Consider the following 22,986-nt stretch of genomic DNA (forward strand, 5'->3'; position numbering starts at 1 on the left):
CTTTTGAAAACAGCAGGCTTAGAGGATAAAGAGTGACAGAAGAAAACAAAACTATGACTTGAACAGAAGTGAGAAGATAATAAACAAGGAAACTACAGGAGTGTTTAGGGAGGTGACAGACGAGAGGAAATGTGAAAATGAGCTGAGAGAGAAACAGGAATGAAGGAACGTAAGAGTGTGAAAGCACATGTAACTGAACTTTTACTTCAACCTTCACTCTTTATCTGCGTTATTATGTTTCTAACAGGATGAGTTTTTGTACAGCGTTCAGGATATGGATCATCTGTTGAAATTCTCCTTTACACATAGATTACCTGGAAACAGATTGATAGGTAAGAATGTGTATTTCCCAGCCGGTTGGTTAGTGTTTGTTGGAGGTGGCAGGGAGTCACTGCGAAACATGTTGCTTAAGCCCCAGTCATGCAGATCTACAGACTGGTCAGTGACCCTCCCTAACAACCACAGTTTGCTAGGAAAATATATTGGTTAGTGGTTGCTTGCAGTTGCTTGGTGAAATTGGTTGCAAAAAACCAAAAACCTCGTTCTGAGTGCTTTGGTCTCTCAGCAGATTATGGCGAGCCAGGAAAGCCAAATATCACCAAATATCTCCTCAAACCCATCTGTTGGCTCAGCTGGCTTGCTGGCAATCAAGTTTAGCAATCAGCCTTTATTTGGTTCATGTCAGCTGGAAATATTTCCTTCAATTCCCCCCAAATACTGGAAATACCTTACAATCTCCCAAATTAAATTTGAGTTGTCTCTTTTTTCTTAATGAACAGATATTTGTAGGTTTTTCCACTATATTTAAGTATTTAATTCATGTCATAATTATAAAAGCAAAATTGCACCAGCTTAATGAAAGGAGCAACTCGTCTCTAAAAGCAACTGGTTCGAGGTCTTGGCCATGATCCAGTTACTTGTGAATAAATCTGCACTTTTGGAGGTTTAGGGGCCGCTGCTCTTATTAATTTCATTTTTAATCTGTGTAGCACACTGAGAAATCATGGCTTGTGTTCAACCGTAATCAAATTAAGCTAACTCGGTTATTGTTTTACAGAGAACAGGACTCCGATCAAGCAACCTCAACAACAACAACAACAAACCCTGAAACATAACATTAGATTTTTATTAATTCAAGCAAACTGTTACAGTAAACAGTTACATAAGTTACATGGTATACAGTATTGATCCAATCTTTTTTTTTCCTCCTTTCAACTCCCTCCCCCCCAGCCAAACATAGAAACAGCGAATTCATACAAGCGCAGGCAAGTAAGTAGTAACAGCACAATACATTCATCAACTCAACGATACGTTTTGTACGAACAATAAGGCAAGTAGAAGAAAAAAACAAAACGAACGAACGGAAAAGGATGGCAGACATTTCCTTTCAAATGAGCCAAAACAAGGCAGAATGTAAGCTTCTTGTCTTACGCCTCAAACGGCAGTACTACGCAGAGCTGTAGTCCCAAACGAGGTAAGGCTTCCCGTTAGTGAGCAGTTAAACAGTAAAAGGGCATCTGAGAGAAAAGCTGCCATCAGTGACGTTGACTGGTTTGCATCTGGTGTCAGTCAGATTCCCAAAACTCGAAAAAGTTTCTCTCTGTACGCTGTATTTTTTTTTTTTTTTAATAAATCAGGGATAATAAGAGAGGCAGGAATTCTGATGTTTATCTACAGAATCAAGTTGCTTCCACCGTCCATTTCTGCGGCAACAAGCGTGAGAAAATGAAGGGAGCTCGATATAAACAATGGCTTAGTGTTTCTCTTTGACAGCGCCTGATGTCAACAATAGCAGAAATGGCTCCTCTGAACCCAGACAGCTCAGTATCTAGGCATACATTTCCCTGGGGTAAAGGTTAAATGTAAGTGGATGGATATGCACACATGTGACCAAAGCAGCCATATGGTTTCCCCCATCATTTCAGCCATACAATATTTATCACATGACACAGCAACACAATCTTTTGCTTGTCCTTAGTGGTAAAGTCATTCCTGATAACAAAAAAAAGTGTGTGGGGGGGTGACGACAACCCAGCCTGTGGTCAGGGTTTGATACTACTGGCCTGTTAAAACAAGTGTTTCAGTTGTACTAGGTAAATAAAAGATGATTAAAATAAAGCAGCATTCACTCAATGCCATGTTCAGCAAAACCATATTGGAGAACTAAAGATAGATGCAACATGCCTTCATTTGTTCTTTTCAAATTTCTTCTTTGTTTTTGTTTTTCCCCAACATCAAGGTACAGATAAGAAACGAAAACAAGTGGCTCTTCAAAAAAGTTATCTTCGTGTATACCGATAGTAAACATGAGGGATTTCATCACAAGAAATCCAGCCGAAACAAAGTCGCGTGGTAGGTGCAGAAGAATGAATTCGAAAAAAGAGAGAGAGAGAGAAAAACAACTCTTGGAACACTAGAAAGACCGACAACGGCGACGTGGAGTCCCTCCACTGAACACAAACCACAACGAGACAGACATATGACAAGATATAAACAAAAAAAAAAAAAAAAAAAAAAGAGAGAGAGAGAGGAAAGGTGGTCGTAACGGTGTTTCGGTTCTTTGATGTCGAGGTGTGGAGTGCAGGGATGCGATACTGCTGGAGGGTGGGGCACCTCCATCCTCCCGGTATTCCTTCTGTTCTCTCCCTCGCCGCCGTCATTCCATCCAGTCTCCTTCGTCAAACTCGGACTCGTCCTCGGAGTCGGAGTATTCCACGGCGATGCGGCGTGACAGGATGGTGGCCACATCATTACCCACTCGCTCGTGCTTAGCCTCTTGTTCTCGCTGCTCCTCCACTTTTCGCAGCTGTATGCCTGCAGCAGGGAAACGGAGAAAGATGATTACATATCATCGCTCCTGAAACTCCCGATTAGGATTATAACGACTACAGCAACAATAACTTGGATATAGATGTGTATTTATCCTGCTTTATTAAAATGTATTTATGTGAAATATTAAAAACTGGTCTCCGATTTGATTAATCTGAATGAAGCTGGATCTTATAGACACAGCGTGACACTATGTGCGCAGCACCTGCTCCCACTTGCTATTTAAATCTGTTTGCAAGTGCCAGTCAATCAGAAGAAAGCTTGCTTAAAGGGAGGGGTAGGAGAGCTAAGAATGAGAGGCTTGTTTTATACAGTAGATGAAACTGAATGCAAAGCTAATCTAATAGAGACCAAGCTAGGTGTTCTTTTCTCTAACCATTTAGTGTGAAAAATGAATCCTATGGTCCTAGAAGAGTAATGAAAAGGGCGGTAAACAAAAGAGTGGCATCTTCAAAGTTATTTCACGGCCTTCTTTTACAGATTTACAAAAATACAGTTATCTATGATGTAAGACGAGAAAAGCAGCAAAGATTGGAGGAAGTTTTGCTTCAAGACAGGCTTAAAAATATCTGAATATATTCTCTTATCATCACATGCAGAGCTGGCATTACACAATCTTTTCAAGATTTGGAGGCAGTTAAGCTGCTACTATGAAAAAGTGGTCACAACATGGTTTTAAAGAACTATTTGCACATGCATTTACAAACACTTCACCTTTTCTGATAGCCTCCAACAGGACACTGCGTGCATCGCTGATGGGTGGCAGATTGGCTGGATGGTGCCTCTTGGTCCCCATGTCGTGGATGGCGTGGGGGGGAGGGGAGGCCATGGCTCCTGCTGAAGGGAAGGCGGGCACAGGTGGTGGCCCTGATAGGCACGGTGATGAGCTCCGCGCTCCTGGGAGGGGCAGGGGAGGTGGTGGCGGTGGAGGAGGCAGGATGGTGCTGTCTGACTGAATACCAGAACCCGAGGATGGACCTTTGTCCAGGACCTGCTGGAAACGAGCTGGAGATGAGGAGTGGAGGGGAGGTGCCACGGGTGGAGGGGCTGGATGGAGAACACCCGGGGCTATCTGGAGGGGAGCGGGGGGAGGCGGGATGGCTGGGGGATGCTGCTGGACTGGTAGAGGAGGAATAGGAGGAGGAGTGCCGCGCAAGCCTGTGGAGGGTAAGGGTGGAGGAGGAGGGGGCAGAGGGGGAGGCGGAGGAGGAGGAGTGTTGGAGTTGTGGCCTGCTGTCCGGGCTGGAGACTGGGGTCTGCTGTCGGAAAAGCCCGAGCTGGAGCTGGAGGGAAGAAGAAACACGAATGAGGTGGAGGCAGTGGTGGTGCACTGCTGCGGCTCTTTAAGCCTTTCAGAGTACCTGAGAAAACGCTCACCAACAGGTAAAAAGGAGGCTGGACTTTGGTCACCATGTGCTTCATGTGCAAAATTTGAGAGATAATTGAGGTAACTTCAACTTTTTCCACTTGGGAAGATTGTTATATGCCATAAATTCTCTCAAAACACAACACCCACCAAAACAGCTTGTATATACATGTGCACTTCAGTTACTAGTTTGTTTTTTTTTTAATTAATAGTTTGACAAAATACATGAAAACTGTATATAGCGATAGAGGTTATGAAATGTAAACATGCCAAAATATTATGGTTCCAGCTGTCTGCAAATTGTCTAGTTTTCCTTTGGTAATCTTGATCATTTAAAAGTGCATTGAACGAGTGTATGCAGACGAGATCAAGATGATCTGGTGAAGTTCAATCTGAGCATTAGAATGGGGAAGAGAGGAGAGAGGATATCTGGTACGAGGAGAACAGTTTAACAAAAAACCATTGAACTAGCAGCTTAGTCAAGCCTCAAAATTGACTAATATTTGCTCCACATTTTGCAGCGCTGAGTGTGATCAGCAGAAGAGCACATTCCACCTGGCAGGGACAGTCTAACACCAGGCTTTGCATTTTCCCAATTAAACTTTCTATGAAACTAATTTGACTCAGACTGCGAAAGAAGAACATAGCTGCTTATTTATATCCATGACATCCACCTTTTTAGCCTCAGACCATCTGTAGCACATCATGCATAATAAAACCCCCCCATAACTCCAAAATTATCTCTATCATCTGTCTGAATTTTTAAATCTGTCACCCACAAATGCACGTGTGCCAAGTAAAACGGAAAGCCTGACTATTGTAACGACAGAAACTGCCTGTTCACAAAAGGTGCATGTCAAGAGCCGAGTTTGTTTCGTTCTTATCTTTTCAATTAAAAATGTGCAGCAATGCGTCAGAAGCAGCTGCTGGGAGTGTGGAAGTAACCATAAATACAGCTGCTTTGTGAAACTGCAGAGTTGTCACAGGAGCATGGATAGAGTGACGAGGCCAAAGTATTTCCACTTCACTGTCAGTTCAATAAATTAGAGGTTAAAGATCACCGAGCAACCGGCTTATTGTAACTTGCACATTAAAGACAAGAGTGTGAATAACAGTGGCCGTTCACTGATGCCAAACCTGCGGGGGTTGGTACACCGCTAACACTGCGACACAGAGGAATGTGTCCACAATCAATCCTCCTCCTGTGGTGAAGGAGAAGGGGAAAAAAAAGGCACAGCAGGAGGAAGAGAAGACGGAGGAAAAAATAAAGTGTGGAGTGTTTCCTCTCAGGACAGCAGTGCTACTTAATGTGCTGTAGTAAAGGAAAGTTTTCAGAGGAGGTGAAGCGAGAAAATGAGATACAATGGAACATGGTGACGGGAACTTTTAAAATGGCAAAAAAAAAGGAAAATCAGCACGAATTAAAGGTCAGAATAAAGTAAATAAAAGAGCAAGAGGAGAAGGCAGATGCAAGGGCAAGTGCAAAAAAAAAAAAATCAATGCAAGATTTCTCCAGTGTTACCTTAATCATTCCCTCTGATCTCTTCATCCTTTCAAAAACAGCTACATAAGCGGCCAATATGTGCAGCAGAAAAACAACCTGTAATATGTTCAGTGGCCTTAACAAACAGCTGATCCTGCCCTTCAACAAGCCTTTTTCTTATTTTACTTCATCTTTGTTCCACACACTCTCAAACCACACATTCATCAACCTCTTCAGAACCAGTAATTGAAGGTCGGTCTATGATACTGACAGATGTGTATGAGAAAATGAGATAAACAAGGCTAAGAGATGGGGAGGGAATCGCAGTAGTTACAGATAATTCCTTAGCACTTTTTTAAACTGCTTGAAACACACATTTATGTTTTAGGTGTAGGTAGAACAACAAAGTGAAAACTGAGGCTGATGACTCACCTGATCACAGAAGGTGGCTTTATCTCTCCCAGTGGGTGCATAGGAGGTGGCGGCGGTGGAGGGTCGTGAGGTCGGGAATACATTCTGTCCCCTGTACGGTTAAGCAGTTCGTTCATCTGAGTGTAGGGCAGCGCCGCCAGTGAGAAGGGCCCGTCCAAATGCTCCATGTACAAATGAGTCCTGAGCAGAGAAACCCAGTCATTCATTCACACTGTGTTTGGTTCAGCTGTGAGTCTTTGTGTGTGTGTGCAGTTTTGTGTTCTTTGCACTTACTATTCTTACCCGCATAAAGCTCATCTGTCAGAACTTAAATCATGTCACTTAAACAAAACCTTACATATTCTGGGTAGGTGGAGGTGCTGTATATAGAACTGAGGTATGTTCCCAATCATTTTACCTTGTGTGTGTAGAATATTTGTAAAGGATTAAACAAAAACAAACAAGAAAAACAAACACAAAGCAAACTCACACACAAAAAACAGAAGATATACTAATACTAATATACTAATTATATTTACTGTGGAGTTTGTGTTTGATTAAACACAGCACTAAGACTTTTTGATGATCAGAAATTATGTAGTAATTGGGTCATGGAATTCACAGAGTCCAGTAATCGTAGCCAGCAACACAAATATTGAAAGCCAATATTTAGTATGAGCACCTTTATTCTCCACTACAGCCTGAACCTTTCTTGTCATTTCTTTAAGTCGTCTTCAGGAATAGTTCTCCAGGCTTCTTGAAGGACATTCAGAGCTCTTCTTCAGATGTTAGCTGCCTTTTGTTCTGTTCTTTGTCAAGAAGATCCCACATTGCCTTAATAATGCTGAGGTCACGGACCAGTATGCTTTTACTGTACTGGCAGCGTGTTTGGAATCATTTTCATGCAGAAAAATGACAAATTAATGTTTTCACTCAGAGACCATCTAGATGGTCTTGTATGGGGGATCAAAATCTGATGGTACATTTCTGTGTTCATAATTCCATCAATTTTGACAAGATCTCCAACAACACTGGCTGAAACGCAGCCCTAAATCATGACAGAGCCTCCACTGTGTTTTACAGATGTCTGCTGTGCCTCTCTCCTGATCTCCACACCGATGATGATTCGAAAATCATCGAAAAATGTGGAATCGTCACCACATGAAACTTGTTGTTCAGTTGGCATACCTCAGCAGTGAGTGGCTTCTTGACCAGCTGAGGGTTTAGATCCATCTCTCAGGTCCTGAGTCCAGTCTTTGCAGGATTTCTTTCTTAGAACAATTTTTAACTCTTCATCTGCTGGGAATAGTTTTGTAGGCCTACCACGTCTTCATTTCTCCTCCACTTGTTTAGTTTCCTCGTTTTAAGGACACTAAGCCTGAAGAACTATTGCGCAAGACCTTTTTTTTTTTTTTTTTAAATGTATGAGGATGACTGGCTTCTTTTAAGCAAAATACTTTTAAAAAACGACGTGTGGCACAAGACCTGCGCTCATTATGTTCTTTAAGGTCATGTTTATGGTTTCTTCTGGCCATTACAGAGATCTGGTCACACAATATACATATACACATAAAAACAAGTAAGTAATAATAAGTAAAGAGGCACTTTTCATAAAACAAACGTATTCTCACAGGCCACAAAAGTATACACTTCCTGTTTCCATTTCTCAGCAGTTTAGAATATTTTTTATTCACAAGAATGAATTTCTGCTACAATTATTCTGTTGACAATGCCGTTGCAGTCTAGGTGAGTGCCCATCAAAAGACACTGTTATCCACAACATTGTAAATCAAATGCCGACAACCACATCTACGGTCCATTTGCTTGAAATCTATTCTCATCAGTGCTCGCAGAAAAGATTTTGTGTCAGCTATCCACGCTACTGACAAATCCAACAAAACTACCAATTTGCATAAAATGTTTTCTTATTAATCACATTGACTGGCAGGGAAATTACTGAACACGAGTGGCACTGCAGCTCTGAGGCACAATAAAAGCAATCACAACTTTGAAGGACCTTAATCATCCCTTTTGTGGCTGCATTTCCCCAGTGCCACAGAAGTGTAAATTGTGTGAACAGATTCTCTGTGGACAGGACACTATTTATTTTTGTCCATAGGATTGATTTAATCCTGCAGATGAATCCGTTTTTATCAAGTTTTTCAGATTTTCAGCTCTCGTGATGTAATGTGCACGTCATTTCCACCAGGTGACACCTGACTAACTAGTGCCGTCCACCTTCACTCACCTGTTGTCGTGATAACCCGCCGATCCGTTGGCCTCTCTGTGTTTGTCTTCAGGTAAGTCCTGAGCGAGCTCTGCCCCCAGTGCCAGTTTCTGCCACTCCTTCTTACGATCGTGAGGTGCTCGCGGTATCTTCTCCGGCTCGTGTGGACGGTCGATCGCCTTCAGCTTTAGAAGAGGAGGCGAAGATGGTGACGGGGATGGAATAGTTAAAAGGAATAATGGGAAGTGGTGGATGAATCCACATGAGGTGTTTTGGGGATGACAATGAGGATGAGAGTGGAAGGAGAAGAGCAGGAGACAAAAAATAATATTAGCCATTAAATATATTTTCCAAAACTGATGGATTGTTAAACATTTGAACGACAGAGCTTGAAAATTACAGTCAAGATTTATCAATGCAGAAGTAGAAAGAAGCGTTCACACACTCAAACAACCAAATCCAAAACTTAACTGATCCAAACTGTCCCTCTTTGTAATTTACTTTAAGGTGCCAAATAAACATCAACCTACCACAACAGTCTTAACAATATCTGTGCTTTCTAATCATCTTAAACTTAAAAGCACATTTTTTTAAAGGGGTAGCGCTTCACAGAAAATACTGCATCACACAAGCTTGGGAGCAGGGAGTGCTCATTGACTGACTGAATCAAATTGTGGGTAAATATTTTTTTTTCCCAAAGCTTAAAAGTCTATAAAGAAAGATGGGTAATATTTTGTGATAATCTCGTGCCCATCGTCAAACAGCAATCCCTGACTCCCAGATTTCAGCATGACTGATTTGCAACAGAGGGAAAAAAAAACAGCAGCAAGCTGCTGAGGTAGAAGTTTGTTCTTTTTTTTGTTTTTAAATCAAATAATCGCTGTTTTTTCACATACCTGCCCTGGAAGGTCTAAGTACCTATAGACCTGATCATACATGCGGGGGTCCTGCAACTACAAGAACAAAAACAAAAACCACAAGAGAAGCACCAGGGGTGAGGGGACGGGGTTCAAAATAATCAACACGGCACAGGATTGAGCACAGCGCTGCTGCACACAGTCAACGGGGACAAAAACAGAGTGGGCGGTGAGAAGTAGGACAAAAGGGAAAGAGGGGGGAAAAAAGTGCTGTTAAACAGAAAAATGACAACGTGCACAGCGTGGGGGACGTCACAATGGCACGCAAAGACCCACACACACCCACGGTGAATATAACAGAGCGCCGCTTCATCCCAAACAGACAGACTAAGGCAGAAAAGGAGAGATCTCACTGGAATGGGGGGAGCAAATCTACAAAGGTGTGTTTCTACATGCGATGCACAGCAACAACCCACACTGGAGAATGACATGCAAAACAGAAAATGCACACACTCGTGCTAGCCAACCCAAAACAATGAGAGAGCAGATTATATTAAAGAAGGGCAATAAAAACATAAAGGGGACTTTTCACAGTCAATCTAAATATAAAGATATGCATGAAAACACTTTACAATCTTTAGTCAACTTAAACCAGCTAACAATATAAATCAATGTGAAAAATTATTCTCAACGCTAAACATAGACAACTGTAATAAAAGCAAACTTACGAACTAATAAAATAAAACGTATTTATTCTGCAAAAACTGGATAAAACAAGTGAGTTTGGCTTTAAATATTATGTTTCTACTTTCTATCTTCTTGTGGTGCTCAGCTTATTTGCTTTATTAAGGACATGCATGTAAATTTTCACAAATATATTTACAGTCGACAGCTGCGTATAGCGTAGATATTAACCAATACACCATTAACTTCAGTTTGCAATTAAGAGTGAACAGCATATTGGTTCAGGGACTCTTTTCAGCTGCTGGTCTATACACAGCTGGCACTTTGGAGAATATTTACAGTATGTGGGAGCAATTGTGTTCATGATAACGAGGGATCATGTCAGCCAGTACAAGTGCATCATGTGGCTGTGATTTAAAGAGTTTTACAAGAAGAGGGGGGAGGACTGCAGCACAGGAACACTGGTTTTTTTCTAAGGCTACACAGACAATACCTGTTAGTGGGATGCTTTTATGATGCATTTTTTGTGCCTTTTTTTGACATTAAGACAAAAAAAGAAAGCACAGACATGCTTGTGTGTTAGTAATTTAACAAGACGTATTTGTGCTGATTATAAAAACACAATCCGTTTCAAATAAAACTATTTACAACACAAGCCGATATTCAGTTAGGGTATCAAACAATACCAATATTATATCTAGCTGTAGACGTACCAAACAAGAGTGAGTGAGTGTGTGTGTGTGTGTGTGTGTGTGTGTGTGTGTGTGTGTGCGCGCGCGCGCGCGCGCGCGCGCTCAGATGAAGCATGTTGGCTGAGGTGACAGGTTGTGGACAGCATCTTCTCTGGTTTGGTTAAATGATGCTGATTTTGTTCGCTGAGAGAATAAATTCCAACTGTAACGCACATCGATTCGGTTCTGAATCATCGTGGCCTATTATCCCTGATGAGGCATCGACTGAAGAAAAGCATCTCCGCTTAAACACACACAGTCAGACACACAACCGCCTCCTCCTCTGCTTAAACACATTAATATATCTTAACTAAAACGTTATTATTTATTAGATTGTCAAGACCTTTTACCGTGTCTAAGCTGCGCTGGGCCTCTAAAATCCAGCTGCAATCATCGAATCAGTTATGAGTTTTACTTTTCCTAAACTCGGCTTCCTGAAAGGTTTTCAGTTTTAGCCTCGTGGCAATATAACATTAAATAACACTTGAAATAAAAATAAGCTAATGTACTATAAAATTCCATCTATGGGTCTATAGACTATAATGAGTGAATTTTTTGCTTTAATGACATAAGAAGAAGGGTTGGCAGGAAGGACAGGTGGCAGTCAAACGTATAGTGTGACACAAACCGTCCATCAAACAGAGTGTCTGAGTGATGGCTTTAATGCTGTAGTGCAGCAATCAATGTGAAAATAAGTTTTTGTTTTAATGGAGGGGAAAATAGATTAGATAGTGTTCGTACAAGAGAGAAAATGAGACATTTTTTTCTGTGAGCGTGTGTTTGTAAGCGTGCATGTGTGAGTCACAGCTGTTATATATGTAGCTAATTTTCAATGGGCTGTGTGCCTCTGCTAGGTCGTCATCTTTCATCTGAATGGACTGGTACTGGCAGAGGAAGTGCCGCTGTGTAAGCACAGTGTGTATATGCAACACAGTGGTTATAGATTTATTTTATATACAGACTGTATTCCTGTGTGCACACCTGTGTCCAGACCGTTATACACACTACAGGCATCATTTGTGCGATCATTTGTGCGTATAGTTTCAACTGACAGACTCAGCAGAATCGTGGCTATGTAACCCCCCCCTCCCCAACCCCCATCACAGGAATGCCCACAGAGGCATTCAACCACTGCTGACAATAACGCTAACCTCTCACAATATGCACACATAGCTGCTGCTGCTGATCTTTGTAAAATAAACCATTTGGATGCAAATCCTTAATGAAGCCTCATGTCAATACTGAAATAAAGTCCTAGCAAGGTGAAGAAGGCTCAAAAATAGCACGAAATATGAAAAGTTACTGATGCCTTTACTGCAGCAAAAGCAAATGTCTTCCTGTACAATGCACTCTGACGTGTGCTTTTCTCAGTGTGCTTTTGTAACAATCCAAGCAGAAGACGTCCCGCTTTCATATGTCCTTTAGTGTTAGTTTGACCAAACCACAAATCAAAAGACATGTGGAGGTAAGTCAAAAGCACTACCAACTACCACACAGGTAAGTTACTGCTCTGAGTTGTTTTGCAGTTAGTATAGTGAGTTCTCAGCGCTGTATCCCAAATTCCTTATTTTCAAAAGGTGTGCACTGACACGCCTACAGGTATGGCTTGAAATTATTCATATTTAAACTCAAACAGTACACATTTTTTTTTTATGTCATTGTTCATTGCTCATCGTTAGACTGCACTAAAGACGTAAACATAAAGTATTATTAGAAGATTAGAGTATATTAGAGTATATTATTATTAGAGTATATTATCTAGAAACACACAAAAGATGTTTTACTGAGCAGCATACTTTGTGTGTGTTAAAGCCACAGCCGTATGTATTTAAAGCTCATGTAACCACAGGCTATGTTTAAAACTTGAGTTTTGTCATCTGCCCTTTTTTGTAGATTGTTGGTAAAAGGCACATCAAGGGCTCTTGCCCCCCCCCCCTTTTTTTTTTTTCTTAAACAGAACTGGGATGCAGGTAAGTGTTAGAGGGTTGTTAGTGATGGGCTTGAGGTGGGCAGCTCACTTGCCCAAAGCAAACCAGAGGGGGGAGTGGAGAAGTGGGAGGATAGAGAGGGCTGCAGGCCACTGCAAAGCAGAGCAGATGCTCTGGTGGAGGTGGAGAGAGGACAAGGGAGAAGCTCTTACCTCTGGGGGAGTAAGGGAGGGAGGAGGGGTTTCAGAGAGGACTCTTATAAGGCTCTTGGGACACACAAGATAAGGCATTTCCAGCTGCACAGAGTTAGATAAAGATTCAGAAAATAATGTAAAAGCAATGGTAGAGAAGAACAAGGACAGTGGAAGCTAGATCCTGAAGCAGGATCTTGACTGAACTTTACTGTTAAAACATTACTTGCTTTATGCTTTACATAGTATTAGCACTTAGCTCAAAATTTAAGCTAAAATGGAATCAAAAAGCTGTAAATTGACTGTAGACAAGCTGAGTTCATATAAATATAGCTAGTAAATTGGGATAAGAATACTGCACTGTCTGCTTGTCTCTTTTTTGCTTATTAGCCATCGTTGCTATTGCAGTAACAAGCTATTAAACTAACACAGCTCCACTAGCCTGCAACAAGCCATAAGAGCAACAGAAGGAGGTGTACTGTTATGAGGCAGGTGGCAGAATTATGCCTTGCGTTGTAGGTGCAGATGTCTCCTCTACATGTGCCGTAGTATCACAGAAATTCGATTAGAAATAAACAGTTTCTCATACCAGTCTCCTAAAGCAAAACATCTTGATAGTTAAGGCTCTCTAGCATATATGCAACAGTGACTGCAATGTCGTTTCAGAGTCATTACATTTACTCGGGATGACTTAAGCTTCATGAGAACCTGAAAACAGTCACAGATCTGCAGCTGCATTATCAGTTGGTGAGCAAAAAAGTAAAGGACGACATTGTCAGTGGAGACATGAAAGTGACTTTTCTATATCATGTGTTTAAAAAAAAGAAAAGAAAAAGCCATTCCAGTCCCACTCAGGAACAAATGCTAGAACTGCCCACTATTAAACAACCAACACCCACTGGTGAACTGGGAGCCATGTGAAAAAAATGTATTCCTGCTTATAGGGAAGTATTTAAAATTGGGGGGAAAACATCAATAGATATCTGCTCCAGCCACGAGTGCTTTAATGAGACAGGAATAGCAGAGGAAGAGCAAAGGGGATTCTTCATAAAGGGGATTCAGATGTTGGAGATCTCAATGCCTAGTGGACCCAAACACTGATCTCAAAGAGAAACACACGATTTTACGTCTTTCTCTCTGTTCATGTTCTTCTCATTCGCTGAGACTTTCACCCTCCGTTTCCTCTGACTAGCTCAGCACATAGCCTACTGCTAATCCACTGAGGCTAACACAGAGGCTAATGAGATTAGGAAACTGCAGGTTTCTTCCCCCCCTCTCTCTGCCATATGCTGCTTGTCATTTATCACTGGCTTCTAGCTGGCTGGGCCTGTGAATACCACAATTTGTTAAATGTGGCTTCAGTCTAATGATTAGTGATGTGACCATGTAAGAAAATAGTTTGGGGATGAAGAAGATTAAATACAGTGCTGGGAAACACTTACATGTTTGAGATCATGAAACTAATTTATAATATTAGTTAAAGATAACAGATTTAATACAAAATGTAGTTAATTAATGAAATCATCATTTATAAAGTGGGAAAAAAAACTATCCAAACCCTCAGTTTTTAGCTTTCAGGCAGTTTTCCTCATTCTTACTTTAATCATTCCTTCAGCTTTCATATGCTTACCACATTTTCCACGGCCGTGAATGTGACCTTTCAAGTAAACTTAAGACTTATTTAACTTTGTCTTGATTCCTTCTTTGATTATTCTTAATAACAACCCTTACAAATTGAGTTCATTCTAGCACTGACATTTTAAAAACAGGAGACATCAAGGTTGCTCAAGAAACTGACCATTTACTTTAATAAATATCAGAAATGTAATTTGAAAAAAAGAAAAGAAAAAGAGGTATTGCTTAAGGCGCGTGTTTAACATTGATATCGGTTTCATTATTCTGGCCACTGATCTATGATGGATGTCCTTGTTGTTACTTTGTTCAAGGAGTTATTCACTCCCAGCCTTCAACATCGTGAGCTGAAATAATATATGTAATTTTTTTCATTTTTTGTAGTTTAAGAAAGAATGCAGACGTGACCGAATCAGCTAAGCTGAGTCTCTGTTTGAAAAGTACAATAATTCAAAATACCCACTATACAGTATATGCATCAGAAAGCTTCTATGTTTAAATATGTGTGATGGCAACGAAAACTATATTTCTAAATGATTATTTATTGACTTTTTGTGTGGATTAATTCTCAGAGCAAAAATAAGCAACCTGCCTGGGGACTGCATTTAATTCTTTTCAAATTTGAGACTAATTGCAGTGAAGGCAGGTTGCTAGTGTGAAGCAACCTGCCTTCACTGCAATCAGTCTCAATCTGACTCAAGATTGTGCATCCACACAGTGACAAAGGTTGGTGGCAGTAATTTTGGCTGTCCTAGTCTCCAACCACCACCTTCACTAGTGTGACTGCAGCCTAGATATACTGTTTTTATGTTATTATAATATGTTATTTAAAATTAATGTCAAATGAAAAATGTAATTAGAACTTTTGCAGGTTCAGTTTAAAAAAAAAAAGAAAGAAAGAAAAAAGTTTAAGGTTTAAGAGTTTTGTTCTTCACGGTACAACTTCATCTGCTACTCCAGTTTCATTTACTAAAAACTATGGCGTTCACACCAGATCACCATTAAGGTCTAGAGCAGTACATTTGTGACAAGAAAAGCCATCAAACAAAAAACTAAACTAAATAAATAAGACGAATTTAAAAATATAATTCAAGATAAACAACACAGCTGCTGCAGCCAGAGCCCAGAAGCATAAGCGTAATGTCTTAGTATCTCGGCATCATCATTAAGAATATATCTGACTTTAATTAAAACTGTGCATCCATTAAATAAATGTGTTATTTAGATGGATTCTTCTGGCGTGTAAAATAGTTTTAGGCTTAAGTTGCAGTGTTAAATGATGTAAAGAAAATTATTTTAACTATTAAGTTAAAATAAATATTTACAATACTTACAAATATTTTATAAGGCCAATGAGAGACCTATTAAGGTTTAGTGCCTTTTGATTTAGGATTAGGTAGCTATAGATAAAAGCTATTTAATTGTTGTATATTTCAGTTGCTTGCAGCTAGTAAGGAAGAAAAAAAAAAAAAAAAAAGGAAGCACTTAATAAAGTTTCTATCTAATAACTGATGCTTATGATAGAAAGCAAAACAATTTACACAGTCTGTAGCTCCACAGACCCTCTTATTATCCACACAGCCCCAAATTATGGTCACTTTGTACATGTTGATCTATTATCTTGAACAAAACCTGCTCCGTGATAAAAAATGAACTTGAAGCTTCCCAGCTAATGTTAATGTTGTCAGAAAAAAATAATTCAATTTGGAGGAGCAAAGCGTCTGCAAACTTCTGAATTTTCTTCTGAAATTATAAGATGAAGTATCAATGGTAAACATAATTACAGCTACAAATGCATAAGCACGCACACACACACACACTGAACCCCATGACTGAGAGGGCCATTAAGATGATGTGGCAGAACCACTCAATCAGCAAATTGATGAAGTGTAAAGTTATCAAAGATCTAAACCCGGAATTTATGTGTGTATATGCGAGTGCTTTTTCTATCCTTAATCTTTTCAATGAGTGATTCTGCATGCTTCCAGCGCGCATGTATGCACGTGCACCTTCTTTGAGCCATCTTTGTCCTGTTTCTCCATGTGACCATGTATCCACCATGATGATTACACAAACCACCATATATGTTTGTGTAATAGCTCTATTCCTCCATATATCCGGTTCTCCCTGTGAATATCTTTAAGGCCTTTCCATGGGGTCTGTCTAAGTGCCATTGTGGTGAGAGGGAAATGAACATGGCTTTACAAGCTGAGCCCACCCGGAGCTTTAATTAGAAGGAAATCATTGGAATGAGCTCTGGCTGCAAGCGGTCATATCAGCCTAACCCTCTGGAGCAAATAAGCTTTACCTAATGTTGCATGTTGTAGCTTTCTGTTTCATTTACTGCTTAAAAAAAAAAAAAAAAAAAAAAAAGTGCACACAGACTAGTAAACAACCACAAATATCACTACAGTTACTCTTATTCTCTCAATCCTCCAACTAATTCTCAGCAAAACTTGTCCTCTGTGCGTCATTCCCACAATCATTAAAAACCTCATAACCAGCAAATTATATCCTCAGTGTTCACATAAACCCTCAACAGAAAATCTCTTTACTCCTCAGTGACATGATTGTAATGAGCTTTGATTGACTGCGAGGGGGCAAAATGGGGAGCATGCACCGCTTCCCATGCAGGAAAATGCAAGCTGGTGCTGATTAGAGCTCCTGATGCTGAGGGTGGGAAACCCCTCGGTTTGAGTTGGGGGGGGTCATAACTCAGCACTTGGTGAGGAAGAGCCAAAGCCACATAATTTAATTTGTCTGTGTAAATACATTGAAAAATAAAAACAACCTCAGAATGCAAATGCTTATAGATATTCCTCATGAGGCTACGAGTGACTGTTTATTTGTCGAGAAGAAGAGACGTGACGCACAGCGCAGGGGCAACTGAAGACCAGATGCTCCCATTAATTAGATGTAATGATCACACAAGCAATAACTAAGAGGGTTGACAGAGGGAAGAGTTTATAATCTATGAGTGGTGACTAATTAACTCATTTGGATGTGTGGTATAAAGCCAGACCTCTGAATCTATTAGTGAATCACCCTGCCAGTTTTTTCAAGCAGGACAGATCAATCTGTATCTGTGAAGCCTCTTCGCTCTTCTACTCGCTAACCTCCGTGTGCTGCTGCCTGTCATAAACGCCTCCGTCTACGGCAGTGCACTCGTAAGCTGCTGTGTGAAAAAGCAAAAACGCAGCCGAACCTGTGCTTTTTAATTCTTCTAGACTTACCTTCTGTTTCCGCCTCTCCTTCCTCTTGTCCTCTGTGTCCTGAAGCATCTTTTCTCTCCACAGGTCAAAGAAATAGGATGGATTGGTGTAGAACTTTAGACCCTCCTTTCCATCGTCTCTGTAGACGAGCAAAAGAAACCAAGGAATCTGAGATTCGTGATTAGCAAATTTCAAATTAAAGCTCATTTATTTTCCTCTGAATCCCTGTTGGGGTATGTAACCTTTCATTTAAAAAAAAAAAAAAAGAAACATCACTTTCTTTTCTTTAAGCATTTACTGCTCCTAAAACTTATTTTCATTTTCAGCGAATCTGCTCGCTAATAACTGGATTAAACATTTGATCTATTAAACACAGTGACAGCTTTTAATGTTTTCCTCCCCGTAATTTTACTAAGACAACACAAGACCAATTAAAGCAGAATATTCTAATGTTTAAGGAGCTAAAAACCAAAAAATATTTTGCCATCCATTCCTGAAAACTGTGACCCAAATATCAAAATACTTGCAGGTTTTATTTTTATATCTCCTGAATAATTGTTTCAGTGCTTCACAGTGTAGGCTGGCAAGAGTGAGAGGAGGCACAAGACAAACTGCAACAAAAAGTCATTATTCTGATTTATTTGCTTTTTTTTTTTAATGAAGAGTTTCCAAAAATGCGGGAGCTGCAGAAGTTGAACATCACTGAAACTCAAGAGCAGAGGATGAAAAAGGAGGGTAATGTTTATTTGCTTGTGCCCCTGCTCGTCTTTGTCTCTGTTCCCTGTGAAAACAAGCACTTGTCATGAATAATAACTAATGGTGTGTGTTATCATTCATTCCCAATTCAACTCTCATTCTCTTTCTGAATTCCTCAGTAGCATTACAGAAGGGCACGGTGGCTCGTGGTGACTGGACGAGATCAGTGCTGCGAGTATAAGGAGGGAAACATAAAGGGACATCTGACAGATGCAGATAGTTATCACATAATATCATTTCCTCTTGACAAGGAAGTAATCATACACAGGTGCCCCCAACATGCCGCCTGGAAATGCCATTTGATATCAGTATGGGGTACGACTAATTTGCTCTGCTGATGTCTTTGTCCAAATAAATTCAAAAAATCTTTCACTGGTGTTTAACTCATCCGTCCAGAATGTTTTTAAAATAAATGATTATTGTCATCTGCCCTTTTTTGTAGATTGCTAGTAAACATGGAATCTTTCTGGCATGTAGTCACCAATGACTCAATGACTAAATACTACTACTACTATTACTATGGTTTCATTTATCATGTTGTTCTTCATTCTCTCCTCGCTAGCAAAGGCAAAGCTGTATTTACGTATTATCACCTATCACCTGTTCATGTGCATAGCTATATTTTTTGAAAATGTGTGTCTAACACAAACCTGTATCATCACACTAATAGAGTAAGGTATCCACATATAGAGCCAAGCCGAAAGGTGACGTGAGGGTGAATTAGAATTGCGTAGCAGCTCATCTGGCTCAGTTTACAAGTCACTGCCCGTAAGACAGCAAATGTGACTCTGGCCTCGAGCACAGTTTGGATGAAGTCCTAAGGTGAACCTGTGAGCACTTGCATTCACCCGCTGTTGCCCACGCCTAGGGAGTCAATTATTTGGCAATGTCATGTTCATGAAAAAGCGAGGCTTCAGAAGGCAAGAGTGGAAAGTTTAATGATATGCAACACAATAAAGGGAAGAAAAGCTTCTGCGGTGTGCACTGCAGGTCCTCTTTGAGAGTTAAAGTAAATTATTATGCCTGCTATTTTTGTGTGTAGTTGAGGTGCATGTTTATGTTGTGTATGAGAAAGAGAAGCTCTTTTCAGGGTGGATCTGAGAAGTAACGGCATAAGGAAGTATCCTAGGGAGCCTCTAGTAGAGAGAGTATAAATACAGGAAAAAAAGGGGGTGGGGGAGGAAGGACAAGAGGAGGAGGGAGAAATCTAACAGCAAAGAAAATTCAAAAGATCCCAAAATATGGCCAGATTCTAATTAATTAAACAGAAGAATGAAATCACCACCCATGACAATCCTAATCATTAAGCCAGTGCTGATGAACAAAAGATAAATAAATAAATAAAAGCAGCTCCAGATGACTCCAATGACTGTAGATGCCAGTCTTTATCTCAAAGGAACATCCAGTAGAGAAACTGTTCTCTATATAACGGCAGTTACATCGAACACACTATTGGACTATGTGCCCAAAGCTACCCTATCACTTACTGGAAAGTTGAAATTATTTTTTCAAACATTAGCTGTTAACCTCTGAAAATAATAAATGAGAATAAATGAGAATTCGTTTTCTGCTAGCGTGACAGCAAAGCACTTAAGCGAAGCAGAAACCTGTACCCGGCTCTCCCCCGGTCTAGGCCACGTCAAGGCCCATGGGTTAAAAGCACAGCAGTGACGAGGTTTGCACACCTCAGCCTACCTCTCTCTTACAGTGCACGCATCTCTATAAGCACATCCACCAACAAAGAGATTATGTTTGGCTTTTAACCTTTTTTGCAAGTGGCCCTGTCAGGGGGAAAGCATTAGATAGAAAAGGAGGGGAAAAGGTGAGTGAAGAGTGAGGATGAAAAAAAAAAAAGGAACAAAGTGAGAAGGTCATAAAATAGAAGAGAGAAAGTGCTGCCCAGCAGAACTTTTTATGGATTATTCATCTTTAAATGCCTCGCTCTTCTTGCTCTCTTCGCCCCCTACTTGTCCACAAGAGCCAGGAGAGATGCCTGGTGTCAAGGACTGACAAGCCTGCCAGTAATAATAAAAAAAACAAAACAAAACAGTGTCCTCTTGAGTTACACTTTAAAGCCAACCCAAAAAACTGTTTATCCATTCTAAATTTAAGTAAAACTGCCACCCACTTGAGATTACAGATATCTTAGTCGGGGTGCATTTTCTAATCGCTCTGTGTGATGGCTTACTGTGAGCATCAGTGTCTTGTTTAATGAAAGCTTTTATAATGGTAGGCACAACCGTGAATGGGCCGAATGAAAGCTGTAATTGAGGACCATTTGGGTACATTTTGCTGACACAGTGGGGTGCAATCAGCCTCTTCTGGTGCCCATCAATAAAATACGAGCGCAATAATGTTTTCCGCTCTCCAGAGACAGAAAACACAGGGTAAACTTCTATTAACGGGAAACATGCAATTGTAGGAACAACCCCTTCTTTTGCAAACCATTTCCAGAATGCTAAATTAAACATGTATTATAATTGTAAAAAATACAAATAAAAAATACTGGTGGTTGCCAGTCCCGCCCTTTAGACTCCTAGTAAATGCACCTGTGATATCAATTTGAAAATCTTAGGTGACATGTTTTCATAAGATTTTCAGAAAACTTGAGGTCAACATCACTGATATTCATATTTGTGTGAGATTTTTAGGAAATGCACCTATGGTATTAATTTAAAAATCTTGAGTTATCGTGTTCACAAAGTTGTGTCACACACTACCCCAAGCCTATTCAAATGGCGGCCCGCGGGCCAAATGCGGCCCAGAAGCAACCTGCGAGTGGCCCTGCCTGTGGTCCTGGCAGAAACACAGAGAAAACGCAAAAAATTAATTCATTAATTAATTTTAAAAAAATTTAAAAATTTAAAATTCCCACAGCGTAGTGTAGACTGTGAATGCAACACTCCTAGTAGCCTAGCAATATTTAACCCACAATGCACCGTGATGTAAACATATTAAACAATCATCGTAATATATGATGCGACAACAGCATGTCTTTCTCACTCCAAAAGCGCAAAATTGACAATGAAAACTGTCGGTTTAACCCTGCCTGGACTGACAAATACTTATTCATTTTACCGAGTTTAATAATCTTACAACCGGAGTTGTACTACCATGGTGAGGGTCCTGTACAGCCCAAGAGAGAGCTGCAGCATCTTTCCTTCGTGTTTGCTTCTTGGCGAAGAAGAAAAGGCCTTTCACAGATTCTGAAACAGTGAAATACTGCATGCTGGCCGTGGTGGATGCGGTGAAAAGTGATGAAAAAATTAAAGTAAGTGTGACATCTGCTATTAAAAACGTACCCCTGTAGGACAGTTCAAATATTCGTAGAGTTGAAGTTCTGGCGTCAGACGAGTTTGAAATGCTGTTAAATGACCTGAAGAAAACTGATAATGCACAGTTGTGCGTATATGTCCGTTTTTTGGATGGGAAATTGCTCGGCTTACTACCGTTAGAGGGACACACAGCTGGCGAAATAATGTTTGAGAAGATTTAAGCTCTTTTTGAGGAAAATGGTCTGGATATGAAGCGTGTCTGTATACTTGTGACGGATGGGGCTCCATCCATGGCAGGAAAAGTGAGTGGTCAGCGAAATATTTATTTTAATTTGAAAGGGAATTATCAAAATGTTTTTTGTTATTATTATTATTATTTCAAATGTGCAAAAATAGTTTAGTTATAGCTCCCTTTTTTTTTTAAATGGACCTTTTGGTGTGCATTTGTGAGAGGTCACCAGATTTACAGGGGAAAAGGAATAAAAAAAATTACTTGTTTTTCCAGTACAGTTGTGTGGGTTTGAAATTGATCATGATCTGCTGCTTACTGGCTTAAAAAAAAAAAAAAAAAAAAAAAAAAAAATACCTGGCCCAGATAAATTCCTCGGTTTGAAAATCTGGCCAAACTAACTTCGTAGTTGAATAGCCATGCACTACCCGCTTGCCCACTTGGTGGGATGATGACAACATCCCATTACCCCATCAGTCTTTCATGGTTGAGAAGTAAAAACCCCAATACAATAGAACCAGTTACAATGGTTTGCAAAAAGGATCCCAGAGTCAGTGAAACTGGCTGGATTCAGACCTGTAGGGTGTGAGGATGTTGAGCGGTGGGGGCTGCTCGCAGGTGTGGTACGTCTCCTGCAGTGGGACAGGCAGAGATGTGCGATCAAACAGCTGCTGGTCCTGAACAGTAGAACTCCTGAAGGCCTTCCTCATGGTGATGTCCTGAAGAGACACTGGGAAAGGAGGGACAGATGGAGAAAAGAGAAGAGAGGGGAAGAAAGCAGGTTCTTTGTGAAGCATCTGCCACATGTATGTTTGCTACCTCTATGAAGGTAGAAGGAGAGACAGCATTTTAAGACCAACGCTTACTGCTGTTTGACTGTACCTGCCTAACAATGTTCAGAAAACACACACACACACACATCCCAACCAACAGGCTCTTTGTCTCTCTCATGTCATTGATGAACACAATAATTAGCATCTGGTTCCGTCTCCCCATTATCATCATCAATCTGACATCATCAATCAAACAGTCACAATCAACATTACAGCAGACTAAACCTATTATAAACCACTAAGCGTCCTCCCTCAGGCTAACGCTACATTGCTGTCCTAACTGGTCGTCTTCAAGTCCCTTAAAGTAAACAACAACATGATGAACAAGATAAGCTAGGCTAG

The 22,986-nt window shown here is 40.4% G+C and overlaps 1 protein-coding gene across 6 annotated transcripts in view; it reads right to left on the reverse strand.

Annotated features, from left to right (window-relative positions):
* Window positions 1-1,112: 1,112 nt before the first annotated feature.
* Window positions 1,113-22,986, reverse strand: part of wasf1 (WASP family member 1) — a 65,717-nt gene continuing 43,843 nt past the window's right edge. For 4 of the 6 annotated variants that reach the window (XM_080882830.1, XM_080882828.1, XM_080882829.1 and 1 more), the window contains 8 exons: window positions 22,388-22,541; window positions 17,573-17,690; window positions 12,729-12,812; window positions 9,213-9,269; window positions 8,338-8,501; window positions 6,111-6,290; window positions 3,544-4,112; window positions 1,113-2,814 (listed from right to left, as the gene is read on the reverse strand). In XM_080882830.1, the coding sequence (XP_080738956.1) occupies window positions 2,657-2,814; window positions 3,544-4,112; window positions 6,111-6,290; window positions 8,338-8,501; window positions 9,213-9,269; window positions 12,729-12,812; window positions 17,573-17,690; window positions 22,388-22,541 (1,484 nt within the window). In that variant the 3' untranslated portion in view covers window positions 1,113-2,656. The remainder of the gene's footprint in view (window positions 2,815-3,543; window positions 4,113-6,110; window positions 6,291-8,337; window positions 8,502-9,212; window positions 9,270-12,728; window positions 12,813-17,572; window positions 17,691-22,387; window positions 22,542-22,986) is intronic. The other 2 variants (XM_080882832.1, XM_080882833.1) reach the window with 2 other exon arrangements.

This window comes from Rhamphochromis sp. 'chilingali', assembly GCF_963969265.1.
Source record: "Rhamphochromis sp. 'chilingali' genome assembly, chromosome: 5".
NCBI lineage: Eukaryota > Metazoa > Chordata > Actinopteri > Cichliformes > Cichlidae > Rhamphochromis > Rhamphochromis sp. 'chilingali'.